This window comes from Microcaecilia unicolor, chromosome 2 (genome assembly GCF_901765095.1).
Source record: "Microcaecilia unicolor chromosome 2, aMicUni1.1, whole genome shotgun sequence".
In the NCBI taxonomy this organism is placed as follows: Eukaryota; Metazoa; Chordata; class Amphibia; order Gymnophiona; family Siphonopidae; genus Microcaecilia; species Microcaecilia unicolor.
Window position 1 is genome coordinate 594,080,959 of NC_044032.1, and position 14,721 is coordinate 594,095,679.

Consider the following 14,721-nt stretch of genomic DNA (forward strand, 5'->3'; position numbering starts at 1 on the left):
AATCGCATTTTAAAAGGAGTAATACTGTTGTTAGTCCTGTATTTTCATTGTGTTCATAGTGGAGGAGTGGCCTAGTGGTTAGGGTGGTGGACTTTGGTCCTGGGAAACTGAGGAAGTGAGTTCAATTCCCACTTCAGGCACAGGCAGCTCCTTGTGACTCTGGGCAAGTCATTTAACCCTCCATTGCCACATTGAGCCTGCCGTGAGTGGGAAAGCACAGGGTACAAATGTAAATTGTTTGTTATTTATTTAGAGATTTTCTGTTACAACTCAAACATAATAATATATTATTTTTAATGTTTTAGGTGGCTGCAGTCAGTAAAAAGATACTGGGAAAGTGTTGACAATACAACAGTAAGCAATGATTGTATAGTAGCTAACAGGAAATCAGCAAGGAATCCTAAAGAACAGACGTCCAAGAAATACTCTTACACAGTTAGGCTGGGTAAGTGCCAAAATCAAAACTTGTCAGTTTTGACAGACAACATTCTACGGTAATTCTGTTTGCATAGCCCCTGAACAAGAAGATTCCTCTATTTTGTTTGAGAATAGGGACAAAACAGCAAACAAGCCTCAGATGCTTTCTTTCTAGACTTTGTTGGGGGGAGAGGTATTCTGTATAAATTTCCTTTGAGAATCAACAAAGGGAGGCAAAGATCAGCACAAGCCAAAACAGCCAAAACAACAGCAAATCTGATGTCCAGATGGAACTCAAGGCCCTGTTTACTAAGGTATGCTAGGGTTTTTAAGCACGCCTACAGCATGGCTTAGTAAACAGGGCCCTCAGTGCCTTTTTACATTAACTACAATGCATAAGAATACATTAAAACCTGACATGGCTGTGTTTCACTCCACCTAGGAGCTGCATCAGGGTAAACAGCTGTAATAAATAAAACAATAACATATTAGTAAGTTATTGGTGTGTAAATCATAAAAGTAAATCACAAAAATAATGAACTAACAAAAATATTAAAGGACAAATATAAAAATGTCTAAAAAGAAACAGTATACATGTTAATGTTATAGATCATTAAAAAAATACATGAATACAAATTTTAATAAATACATAACATTAGATTTGGAGATGCACTATCATGGCTTTCGGGGTTCTTGGGGCTCTGGATGGAGTGGGTGCAGTAAATGCCCTATGCAGAACTTGCAGAGCAGATGTAGACACGCTGCCTGCATGTACCTCACAGGCTTTGCACTTACCCTATGTTATGTTTTGCACTCAACACAGGGAAAGTGCAAACACCTACTGCTCATTCCTAAGAGGGCCCCATATGTCCAAAGCAGCAGGTCTAACTCCCCGTATCCAACTGTTAGGACATGGACATTACTTCCTCTTCTGAAATGAGGAATGAATGTCTGTTTTAAACCCTCCCAAGTCCGACCCAAAACATGCCTAGACCATGCCTCTTTGCCAGATGCATATTCTGCAGCTTTAGATGTTCATATCCTGGCTTTCTAAGATCAGGATTTGGATGTCCATGCAATATGAACAGCTAAGTGCCAGTTTATGAACATCTAAAACAGAAATAGTGCTTCTAAAATGTTATGTATTATAATTTTGTATTCCTTTATTTATAATTTATTTAAGATCCATAATCTGCGACTAAAATGATAGCGGGGATGGGACGACTTTTCCCTATGAAGAAAGACTAAGGAGGCTAGGGCTTTTCAGCTTGGAGAAGAGGTGGCTGAGGGGAGACATGATAGAAATAGTTCATTAGATTTCTCAAGTCTGTACATTTTCACCTTCATTCTATGATGTGGAGAGGCATAATCGAAGGGGACGCCCAAGTTTTGCTGAGGACGTCCTCGCAAAATGTCCCGGTGGAGGGGCGGGGAAACCCGTATTATCGAAACAAGATGGACGTCCATCTTTCATTTTGATAACACGGTCTGGGACGCCAAATTCTTGACATTTAGGTCGTCCTTAGAGATGGTCATCCCTAGACTTGGTCGTTTCTGATTTTCGGCGATAATGGAAACTAAGGACGCCCATCTCAGAAACAACCAAATGCAAGCCCTTTGATCGTGGGAGGAGCCAGCATTCGTAGTGCACTGGTTCCCCTGACATGCCAGGACACCAACTGGGCACCCTAGGGGGCACTGCAGTGGACTTCAGAAATTGCTCCCAGGAACATAGCTCCCTTACCTTGTGTGCTGAGCCCCCCAAAACCCACTACCCATCACTGTACACCACTACCATAGCCCTTAAGGGTGAAGGGGGCACCTACATGTGGGTACAGTGGGTTTCTGGTGGGTTTTGGAGGGCTCACATTTACCACCACAAGTGTAACAGGTAGGGGGGTATGGGCCTGGGTCCGCCTGCCTGAAGTGCACTAAAACTGATCCAGGGACCTGCATACTGCTATGATGGACCTGAGTATGACATTTGAGGCTAGCACAAAAGATTTTTAAAGATTTGTTTTGAGGGTGGGAGGGGATTGATGACCACTGGGGGAGTAAGTGGAGGTGATCCCCGATTCTCTCCGGTGGTCATCTGGTCAGTTCGGGCACATTTTTTGAGGCTTGGTCGTAAGAAAAACAGGACCAGGTAAAGTCGTCCAAGTGCTCATCAGGGACACCCTTTTTTTTCCATTATGGGTCGAGGACGCCCATATGTTAGGCACGCCCATGTGTTAGGCACGCCCATGTGTTAGGCACGCCCAAATCCTGCCTTCGCTATGCCTCCAACATGCCCCCGTGAACTTTGGTCGTCCCCGCGACGGAAAGCAGTTGGGGATGCCCAAAATCGGCTTTCGATTATGCCGATTTGGGCGACCCTGTGAGAAGGATGCCCATCTTGCGATTTGTGTTGAAAGATGGGCATCCTCCTTTTTTGAAAATAAGCCTGCTCTTGTTAGGGAGCTTCCTTTCAGTTGAAAGAGGGTTTCTCCTGTGCATTTACATCATGGAGGTATTTAATTGTGTCTATCTTTTCTTTTCTCTCCCAGTTTTCTTTCAAATTTTACATATTGAGATGTTTAAGTTTGTACCATATGCTTTATGATGATCACTGACCATTTTAATAGCCACTCTCTGGACCGACTGCATCCTGTTTATATCCCGTTGAAGGTGTGGTCTCCATAATTGTACACAACTCTCCAAATGAGGTCTCACCAGCGGCCCTATCACCTCCTTTTATCAGCTGACCATTCCTGTCCCTATGCAGCCAAGCATCCTTCTGGCTTTTGCCATCATCTTTATACGTATGCTATTTGGCCACCTTAAAATCATCAAATTATTATTATTTATTACATTTGTACCCCGCGCTTTCCCACACATGGCAGGCTCAATGCGGCTTACATAGTAACAATATAAAAATTAGAAAATCGTAAGAAGAATATACAGTTTGAAGTAAACGCAAAATTAATGGAGTTAACGGATAAGTAAATTGAACATAGGAGGGATTGGGAGCAGAAGGAAAATGTCATGATTGTGGCCGTGACCTCTCCCAGACGTACCTTATTTCTGGTGGTCAGCTTCTTAGCTGGCTTCTGTTTCTTCTGTCTGTCCTTTCTGAGCTAGCTCTGTCTCTCTGTGCTGGCTGCTTCCAGCAGCATGACTCTAATTGCTTCACTATAGTGCACCTGTGCGTGTTGCCTGAGTTAGCTCTAGCTCTGTTTCAGTATGCTGCCTGCCTGTGTCTGGTAGTGGTGACATCATCAGGCAGGGCCTTGATAAGGAAGTGGTGTTCTTCCCTTCAGGGCCTTTGCAACGTTTGTGTTTGCGTCTTGCTTTAGGTCCAGGTTAGTGTTAGTGCAGTGTGCACTTCTGACTTGTGTTTAGCTTCCCTGCTTTTCCCTTGTGGCTCCCCTGCTTCCCTTCTTTGTTTGGTGCTTTGGGAGCACCTCTGTGTTTGGTGCTTTGGGAGCACTTCTGTGTCTGGTGCTTTGGAAGCACTTCTGGTAGTTTGGTGCTTAGAAGCACCTTGGTTAGTTTAGTGTTGTAGAGCCCTGCTGTAGCTTGGTGCTTAGTAGCACCTGTGTTAGTTTATGTGTTTAGGTTCCCTGCTTTCTCCCTGTGGCTCCCCTGTTGTCCCCTGGTTAGTTTAGTGCTGTGGAGCATGGCTGTAGCCTGGTGCTTAGAAGCACCTGTGTTAGTTTGTGTGTTTAGGTTCCCTGCTCTTTCCCTGTGGCTCCCCTGCTTACCCTAGTGGTGCTAGTAGTAACACTTCTGTTAGTATAGGGCTTAGGAAGTCCTTTTGTTAGTTCAGTGCTTAGGAGCACTTTTGTTGGTTTCTGTTGGAAGCACCCCTGTTAGTTCAGTACCTAGGAGCACTCCTGTTTCAGGCTTGTTCTAGTATTCTGGTCCTGGTGTTATCCTGTATCCAGTAAGTCCTGCTGGCCACTCAAACTCAGGAGCTCAACTCCTTGGGGGGGGGGGGGGTCAGTGGCTAAGTGCAGGTGAAGCTTTGCGGACCAGTCCGGTGTGCTCCAGTCCCGTGGGTTCCGGTCCAGTGTGTTCCAGTCCGGTGTGTTCCAGTCCAGTGCGGACCAGTCCGGTGTGCTCCAGCCCCGTGGGTTCCGGTCCAGTGTGTTCCAGTCCGGTGTGTTCCAGTCCAGTGCGGACCAGTCCGGTGTGCTCCAGCCCCGTGGGTTCCGGTCCAGTGTGTTCCAGTCCGGTGTGTTCCAGTCCAGTGCGGACCAGTCCGGTGTACTCCAGTCCAGTGGGTTCCGGTCCGGTGTGTTCCAGTCCGGTGTGTTCCAGTCTAGTGCAGACCAGTCCGGTGTGTTCCAGTCCAGTGCGGACCAGTCCGGTGTACTCCAGTCCAGTGGGTTCCGGTCCGGTGTGTTCCAGTCCGGTGTGTTCCAGTCCAGTGCGGACCAGTCCGGTGTACTCCAGTCCAGTGGGTTCCGGTCCGGTGTGTTCCAGTCCGGTGTGTTCCAGTCTAGTGCAGACCAGTCCGGTGTGTTCCAGTCCAGTGCGGACCAGTCCGGTGTACTCCAGTCCAGTGGGTTCCGGTCCGGTGTGTTCCAGTCCGGTGTGTTCCAGTCTAGTGCAGACCAGTCCGGTGTACTCCAGTCCAGTGGGTTCCAGTCCGGTGTGTTCCAGTCCAGTGCGGACTAGTCCGGTGTATTCCAGTCCGTGTGTTCCGGCTCGCTGGGCGGCGCTTGCAGTCTTTGCCTGTGCCGGTGTGCTAGCCCAGTGTTGGTTGGTGGGTTTTGCCTGCTGCTGTCGCTCCTCGGCAGCAGCCCAAGGGCTCACGTTTGCTCCAGAGCCCGTCCCCGCGGGCTCTGAACCTGAGAACCTGACAGAAAAGAGTGTTGGGAGGTAGGTGTAGGAAGATGGAGAGGAATGGATATGGGGTAGCAAAAAGGATAATGGGAAATATGGTCCATGTATAACAATTGTCAATAGGAAACATGTGGGAAAGCTTTGGTTAGGTTGAATCGTTAGGGTAGGCTCTCTTGAAGAGGTGGGTCTTCAATGCTTTTCTGAAGGGTAAAAGGCTGTTAATGGTACGGATAGGTCTTGGTAAAACATTTCAAAGCTGGCTACCTGAGAAGGAAAAATTGGATGCTTAGAAGGATTTGTACTTTATACCTTTGCAGTTGGGGAGGTGTAGATTAAGGTAAGTCCAGGAAGACGTCACACTGTTCCTGTTTGGGAGGTCGATAAGGTGATTCATGTAGGTGGGGGCTTCTCCATGTAATATCTTGTAAGTCATTGTGTGGACTTTAAAGTTAATTCTTTCTCTGATGGGGAGCCAGTGAAGCTTCTCTCGAAGAGGTGTTGCGCTGTCAAATCTTGACTTGCCAAAAATCAGTCTGGCAGCCATGTTTTCGGAAGTCTGGAGCTTTTTCAATATTAGGGACTTACAACCTAAAAAAACACTGTTGAAGTAATCAACGTGTGTGAGTACAGTGGATTGTACTAGGTTCCGGAAGGTGTCCAAGGGAAGATATGATTTCACTCGTTTCAAAATCCATATTATGTTAAACATCTTTTTGCTGATGATTTTAGCATGGTTTTCAAATGATAAATGACTATCATTCGTTACTCCAAGGATTTTCAAGTTGTCTGATGTTGTAAGTTTAACCTCTGGGTTGTTAAGAGTTGGGATGAGTGGAGAATGTTGAGAAGATAGGACTAAACACTGTGTTTTCTCTTTATTTAATTTCATCCTGAAAGTATTGGCCCATCAAATAGAATCACTCCCAGATCCTGCTCTTCTTTTGTGCACAGAAGTATTTAACATAACATGAAAACACAAGAATAGCCATAATGGGTCAGACCAATGGTTCATCTAGCCCAGTATCCTGCTTCCAACAGTGGCCAATCTAGGTCATAAATACCTGGCAGAAACCCAAATAGTAGCAGCATTCTGTGCTACCAGTCCCAGAAGTGGCTTCCCCATGTCTGTCTCAATAAAAGACTATGGACTTTTCCTCAAGGAACTTGTCCAAACCTTTTTTTAACCCAGATACACTAGCTGTTTTAAAATTATTTCCACGTAACTTCATTGAGTGTCCTCTAGTCTTTGTTCTTTTTGAAAGAGTAAACAATTGATTCACTTCTATTTGTTCTATTCCCTTGGGTTTTTGCAGCCCTTATGCATAACTTGCATTTTTTTTAACATTACATCTTAAACTGCCAAATTGTAGACCATTCTTTAAACTTTTTTAGATCTCTCCTCATGTTATTCACACCATCCAGGGTGTCTACCCTGTTGCAGATTTTGGTAGCCATTTCATAATATCAGTTACAAAGCTATTAAATAGAACAGGGCTAAGGGTTATGGTCCTGTCCTCAGAGGAAACTCCATTTACCAGTATCAGCTGTCATCTCCCGCTCAGAAAGTACCTCCATATTAAAAATGCAAATTGTTTTGGTTGTACCACAGAAAGTTAGTGTATGAAATCTAAATCCATGACTCAAGGAGAAGAGACAATAATTTTTCAGGTATATTAGTGAAAGGAGTAAAGCTAAACATGGAATTGTGAGACTGAAAGATGCTGTGAACCTCTATGTGGAGAATGATGAGGAAAAGACAAATGAGCTAAATAAACACTTGTGTTCCGTGTTCACGGATGAAAATCCTGGAAAAGGACCACAATTGGCTGGCAAAGGTACTTATGATAATGGAGCGGATATAGCACTGCTTACGGAAGTAAGTGTTTATGAACAACTTGAAAATTTGAAGGTGGACAAAGCCATGGGATCAGATAGGATCCCAGGATATTGAGGGAGCTCATAGAGGTCCTGGCAGGTCCTCTTAAAGTTTTGTTTAATAAATCCTTAGAGAAGGGAGGATGTGGTTCCTCTTCACAAAAATGGTGATAGAGAAGAAGCTGGAAGCTACAGGCTGGTAAGCCTCACCTTCTTTATTGGAAGCAATGCTGAAGGAAAGGATAGTGAATTTCTTGGAATCCAATAGGTTACAAGATCCGAGACAACATGGTTTTACCAAATGAAACAATAACAAAACATGAAGGCTGAACAACACTCTCTAATTTGAAGAGGAAAGGGATCTTATCATACTGTCGCAAGAAAAACACAAGGTTCTTCTCATGACTTTGAGGAACACAGTAAAAAAGTAATCACAAATCCCAAAACAAACCTCCTTAAAACGTTTTTTTAAATAATTTTTATCTTGCAAATCAGTTTTATGGTGTTTACTGGTGTATTGTAACTTTGCATGCTCACTCAAAAGCCCATGTAATATAGTCCCACAACCAAAATACAAAGGTAAATCATGCCAGACGAATCTGAGTGAATTCTATGAGTGGGTGACCAGAGAATTAGATTGAAGGCGTGAGCTGGATGTAATCATATGGTTCCTCATAGCAGGCTCTTAAATAAATTTGACAGGCAGAAGTTAGGACCCAAAGTGATGAACTGGATTAGGAATTGGTTGACAGAGGGTGCTGGTTAATGGAATTCTCTTTGAGGAAGGAAAGGTGAGTAGTGGAGGGTCTCAAGGATTGGTGCTGGAGCCGATTCTGTTCAATATATTTGTGGACAACATTGCCGAAGGGTTAGAAGGTAAGGTTTGCCTTTCTGCAGATGATACTAAGATTTGTAACAGAGTGGACACCCAGGAGGGAGTGGAAAATATGAAAAAGGATCTGCAAAAGTTAGAAGAATGGTATAATGTTTGACAATTAAAATTCAATGTAAAGAAGTGCAGAGTGATGCACTTAAAGATTGAAAATCCAAGGGAGCCGTATAAGCTAGGAGGTGAGAGACTGATATTTACAGACAGGGAAGGGACCTCGGAGTGATAGTGTCGGAGGACCTCAACATGATGAAACAGTGTGACAAGGCAGTGGCTGTAGCCAGAAGGATTCTAGGCTGTATAGAGAGAGGTGTAACCAGCAGAAGAAAAGAGGTGTTGATGTCCCTATGCAAGTCATTAGTGAGGCCCCACTTGGAGTATTGTGTTCAGTTTTGGAGACCGTATCTTGTTAAGGATGTAAAAACACTCAGAGCGATCCAGAGGAAGGCGACAAAATGGCATGGGGCTTGTGCAAAAAGATGTATGAGAAGAGACTGGAAGACCTGAATATGTACACCCTAGAGGAGTGGAGGGACAGGAAAGATATGATACAGATATTTAAATACTTGAAAGGCATTAATATAAAAACAAATATTTTCCAGAGATGGGAAAACGGTAAAACTAGAGGACTTCTGTTGAGGTTCCGGGGTGGTAGACTTAGGAGTAATGTCAGGAAATTATATTTCACGGAGAGTGTGGTTGATGCCTGAAAATGCTGTCCTTAAGGAGGTTCTGGAGAAAAAAAGCAGTAATGGAATTCAATAAGGTGTGGGATGAACACAGAGGATCTCTATGTAGAAAATGAATGGTAAACAAAACTTAAATTGTTGTATGTGTGTTTGCATATCAAGTGGCGCTTAAATGGCAACTCTGGCTGTGAAGAATTAAGGCCGTTGTTGGGCAAGCTTGAATGGTCTGGATCCCATATATGGAAAATCGGTTTAGGATGGGCTGGAGGGGGCTTCAGTGGAAACTCCAGTAACTTAGAACATGAGGATAGGGATAGGCAGACTTTTATGGTCTGTGTCTTGCAAATGACAAGATGGATTTGGATAGGCTGGAGTTGGCTTCGATGGCACCTCCAGTAGTTGGCACCTAAAGACAGGGCTGTGCAGACTTCTACTGTCTATGTCCCAGAAATGCCAAGGAGAGACAATGATCAAGTATTTTATATCACATTTATTCTTGGTATAATCATGACTTGATAATGAGTGTGACTGTTGGGCAGACTGGATGGACCATTCAGATCTTTATCTGCTGTCAATGTTTTTTCTCTTTTGAAAATTAACTAGCTCCTTAGTCACTTTAGGGCCCATAGCAACAGGAATTCCTTTATTTGGCAGTCTGACCATAGCAGTGTGTCTAGATGCAACTCTAGGGGTCAGGTAAAATGGCAGTAGGAAGAACAGAATGCCACTGGACACTTTCCCTGGACCAGGTAAGTAGTATTGGTCTACAGGAAGGTGCTGCAGCATTGGAGACACTCTGACCAATGACCTCCCTGTGCTAGATGCCCTAACACAGATAGCCCCATTGGGGATTTTTTTCCCCCTCACTTATTGGGCACCCAGATTCTGTTACAGAAAACTAGCTTAGATCAGCATCAACACATCTAATTTTAGTGATGGTCACTTATTGCATGTCTAAGGCAGGCGTAAATATGCTTGCCTAAGTGATACACATATACACGTAACTTGCAATATTCTTTAAGTTACAGGTACATGTGTAAATGGAGACATGCCTGTGCCACACCCATGCTCCTCCCCCTGTAAACACCATTTTACATTTATGCACTAAGGCAGGGCAGCTTTTGAAGTAGAATGGGGGGAGGGGGAGGGAAAGTGACAGTCACTTAGAAGCACATGGTGTGGAGTGAGGCATCCTTGAAGGATACTATTGTAACCCAAGGGGTTAAATAATCTCAACTGGGCTGAATAAGGGTTCTGTTCAGTGACATCACTCAGCTGAGCAATTGGTTGTCTGGGAAACGGCTTGTTGGGCAGTTGGGAGGTAAGATATGAGACTGAACAGACCTGTAGTTATGTGCTCTGTTTAGTTGTGCTGGAATTCTATTTAAAAAAAACTGAGAAAGTGAAGTCTGAAGGTGGCTGATGTATGATTTGAGCTGAAATGGGTAGTTACTAATTTGTAAGAGCCTCGCAGTGATTTTAAGGCTCTAGAGTAATGTATGTTGATGCATGCTAGTCTGAAAGTCTTTAACCTGAAATGAATGAATCAAGACAATATGCTTTAACAATTGGAAAAGCTGGAAAAGTTTGAGAACAGCTTGTCACTCTGTAAGTGTTCATGGCAGCAGTGGAAGTTTTATTTACAGTTCTATAGCTGCTGCATGAGACAGATACCTGGTGAGATTGGTGAACATCAGCCATTTATTCAACTCAGTTGAATTCCTTTGTAAGTATAGGAAGGTAATAAGTGAGAGTTTGGCAACGTGGAAAAGTTCTAGTTGAAGAACTTTGGAACTGTTGCACAGTTTCTGTAAACTGAGGCTGTGGTTATTTCTAGATTTACTTATTGGTATTTATACCAATTTTATAAATTGTGTTGGATAAGGCTGGGAATCATTGTTTGGGAGGGAATTAGCATAGGGACACATAATTATCCGTTCTTTTATTTGGGGTAAGATAGGGATAACAGAGTGGAAGTAAGAAGTAACTTGAAGTTTCTTTGTGGTTAAGTCAGGGATAAGATAGGGTTTTACTTCCTTTGAGTTTTTGAGTTTAGTGCAGTAGGTTCTACAGTTCCTGGTTCCTGTTCCCTGGCTTATCATCAGATATGGTACCCAACGTGAATTAAAGAGGAGGAAGAGCTGACAGAATGACATCAAATTTGAGTATCCTTTTAACTGAGAAAGAAATGAAAGAAGGACTATTAGAACAGTAATGTTTATACTTACCCTGAGATCTGTCTGAAGAGGAACCTGGAAGAAGAATAAAGACAAAGAATTTACTCCTAGCATTAAACGGTCACTAAATGAGTCTAGTTACATGCATGCTCAGCTTAGGAGATAGAAGTATTTAGAAAGTACTTATCTGATATTGATATTTTTCTGGACAAATAGAAAAACAAATGTTAGAATTTTCTGTTGTTGAACCTGTGAATGTTTTATTATTGGGCAATTGAAAATAGGGGCATTAGGAAATTTAAGCACAGAATTTTAGGTATAAGAATGCTTCTATGAATAGTTATTAGTGAATTCTTATTATCTGAGCTGAAGATTAATTTTTAAATAAAAATTTTCTGTTAAAAAAAATCATTTCCATCTTGATCTAATTTTTTTTGTATTGTTCCCTCTGTTCCTGAGAAATTTTTCCTGAGTGCCTGGCTCGACTACATTAAAAAGGCACTCAGACTTCCTTGTTCAGAGGTTAAATTCTCAGAAGGGGGCAGGTCTTACACTATCAAAACAGGGAAACTAGGGAATCCAGATAGAAAGGTGAAAGAAAGCCAGGGGCCTTTAGGGGGAGAACAGAGTAAAGACTGCACATTATCCCTGAGGCACTGCAAAGGGCAGGAGCAAATAGTTTGGTCCTGCTACTGGGATGACGAATCCACCAGGACCAGTAGGTAGGCTTGGAGGAAGGGTAGGAGTGGGGTTGGAGCTGCCTCAGGGGAGTTGGAGGAGGTTGAAGTTACTTGAGGGGGGAAGGGGAGCAGAGTACTGCTTTGGGGGAATGGAGGGGGGATTGGAACTGCTTTGGAGGTGGGAGGGGGGTTAGAACTGTTTTGGGAGGGCAGGAGGGGGAGCAGAGCTGTTCTTTTTTTTTGGGGGGGGGGGGAAGCTCATGAGCTTTGGGATAGTGTTCTCCACTTTTGTGGGTTCCAGCTGATAATCACTGCCACTACCTGAACATGGCCTGGCATTGAATATCCAGGGCTAATTTAGCTGGTAATGGTCAGTGTTTAAAAAGATACTGACCCCTGTCAGCTGAATATTGAATGGATTATATGTATGAATGAAACCAGATGATAACTGTTAGTCTCACTGAAGTTGTCTTCTCTTTCTAGTTACCTATGGAGAAAGATACAATGATCTGGAAAAGTATGTTTGTTCTCTAAAGAGTGATGATTTTGTCTTTGAACACTATCACCCATATGCTGCGTTAACTGTCAATCATGTAAGCATATCACAGTGTGTTTTTATCTTTACAATTATTACTCTGATTTTTCATCACTTTAAACCAAAACATCTAACATATCAGGTAATTTATAGATCAAGGGAGAGTGCTAGATGTGGTGTGTGTAACATAGAAGACTAAGAAATAAACTGAGTGCCCTTGGTATGGGCCCTAAAGTGACTGACTGGGTGAAGAACTGGTTGAGTGGAAGGCAACAGAGGGTAGTAGTAAATGGAGCTCACTCTAAGGAAAAGGATGTTACCAGTGGTGTGCCGCAAGGTTCAGTTCTTGGGCCGACTCTTTTTAACATTTTTGTAAGCTGTATTGCTGAATGGCTGTCTGATAAGGTGTGCCTCTTTGCAGATGATACCAAAATCTGCAACAGGGTAGACACTCCTGATGGTGTGCATAACATGAGGAAGGACCTAGCGAAGATTGAAGAATAGTCTGGAATTTGACAGCTAAGACTTAATGCTAAAAAATGCAGGGTCATGAATTTGGGCTGCAAAAACCTGAGGGAACGGTACAGATTAGGGGGTGAAGTTTTGTGCATGAAAGAGGAACGAGACTTGGTTGTTTTACTATGTGAAGATCATAAGGTGGCCAAACAGGTAGAAAAGGCAACAGCGAAAGCTAGAAGGATACTTGGGTGCATAGGAAGAGGAATGGCCAGTAGGAAAAAGAAGGTAATGATGCTCCTGTATAAGACTCTGGTGAGACCTCATTTAGAATATTGTGTGCAATTCTGGAGACCACATCTTCAAAAAGATATAAACAGGATGGACTTGGTCCAGAGGGTGGCTACTAAAATGGTCAGTGGTCTTCATCATAAAGCATATGGGGATAGACTTAAAGATCTGAATATGTATAGTTTGGAAGAAAAGCGGGAGAGGGGAGATATGATATTTGATAGAGACATTTAAATACCTAAGCGGCATAAATGCACAGAAGGCAAGTCTCTTTCAATTGAAAGGAGGCTCTGGAATGAGGAGGCATAGGATGAAGGTGAAAGAGTTAGAGAAAGAAGTAACCTGAGGAAATACTTCTTCATGGAAAGGGTGGTGAATTCATGGAACGGCCTCTCAGTGGAGGTGGCAGAGACAAAAAGCAGTATCTGAATTCAAGAAAGCTTGGGACAAGTACAAAGGATCTCTAAAGGAGTGAAAGGGAGAGTAGTTGGTATGGATGGGAAGACTGGATGGACCATGTGATTTTTATCTGTCTTCGTTTTTCTTTGTTTCTATATTAGCAAATACATATATAGTAGAAAACTACCACTAGCAGGACAATAATAATAGGTATGGAAAGTTGAAAGGGAGTGAGTAACAGTAAAGAGGACAAGAGGAGGTAAAACCAAGAAAGTTGCAGAAAGTTGAAATATCAGCAAAACTCTGAAAGATAAAAGTTTGTGGAATACCTAATAAGATTCATCTGATTCACAAGAACTGCCATACTGGGTCAGACCAAAGGTCCATTAAGCACATTTTCCTGCTTCCAAAAGTGAACAATCCACAAGCACCTAATAGGATCCCAAAAAAATAGATTTCATGCTGCTTAGCCCCTGAGATAAAAAGTTGATTTCCCTACATCTACGTCCATAACAGTTTATGGACGTTTCCTCCAAAAACCTGTCCAAACCATTTTTAAACCCAGAACGTCTAACTGCTTTTGCCACATCCACTGGCAACAAATTTTAGAACTTATTATATGTTGAGTGAAAAAATATTTTCTCTGATTTGTTTCAATGTGCTACTTAGTAACTTCATGGGATGTCCCCCTTGTCTTTGTACTTTTAAAAACGTAAACAATTAATTTGCATTTACCTGATCCACACTACTAATGAGGCAAGCCATTAAGTAAAATAGGATGCCCACATTCATTCATAGTTAAAGGTGGGATATTTATAGGCCCATGTAGCAGGATAAGTAGTGCAGACTGCGGCCAGTAAGTAGTTTTCAGTAGCATTAACCAGATAATGTCTCTGAACATTTGTACATATTTCCCTTGCACTGCCCAGATAATGCCAAGGTGGAGCCTGGTAGAGCTGGCATTTTTCCAGAGACCAGTTGTAATCAGCGTCAGTATCTGGATAAGTGTATGGATAAGCTTAGAACAGGAAAAAAATAGTCCTGTTATCTGGATTCATATCCAAATAATAGTGCTGAATATCGTCGTCATTCAGATATTGGCGGCGGTCAACACTAAATTTCCAGATAGAAAGAGTTTTTAAAAATTTTTATTTTTATTTACAACTTCTAAACAGAAATTTCACAAAAGAATAATACTAGCTTCTCATGCCTGAATTGATCTGTTTATCCAACGTACTTTATAATTTACTTCAACATCTATGAACTATAATGCAACACTATTTTGTATTTCTCATTCCGGAAATGGCGATCGTCATTACGGCATAATGTAAGCCACATTGAGCCTGCAAAAAGGTGGGAAAACGTGGGAAAGAAATGCAACAAACAAATAAATAAATAAATATAGTACAGTAAGCTCTGATGAGCAGTAAAAATCTTGTACTTTACAATCCATTTATAATTATTCCCACTCCCTCCCCCCTCC

At 42.5% G+C, this 14,721-nt stretch overlaps 1 protein-coding gene across 1 annotated transcript in view; it reads left to right on the forward strand.

The window, feature by feature from the left end:
• LOC115462208 (probable ATP-dependent RNA helicase DDX60) overlaps positions 1 to 14,721 on the forward strand; it is a 348,344-nt gene that overhangs the window by 168,213 nt on the left and 165,410 nt on the right. Inside the window, exons 22-23 of the mRNA XM_030192222.1 lie at positions 306 to 445; positions 12,041 to 12,150. Of these exons, the coding sequence (XP_030048082.1) occupies positions 306 to 445; positions 12,041 to 12,150 (250 nt within the window). The remainder of the gene's footprint in view (positions 1 to 305; positions 446 to 12,040; positions 12,151 to 14,721) is intronic.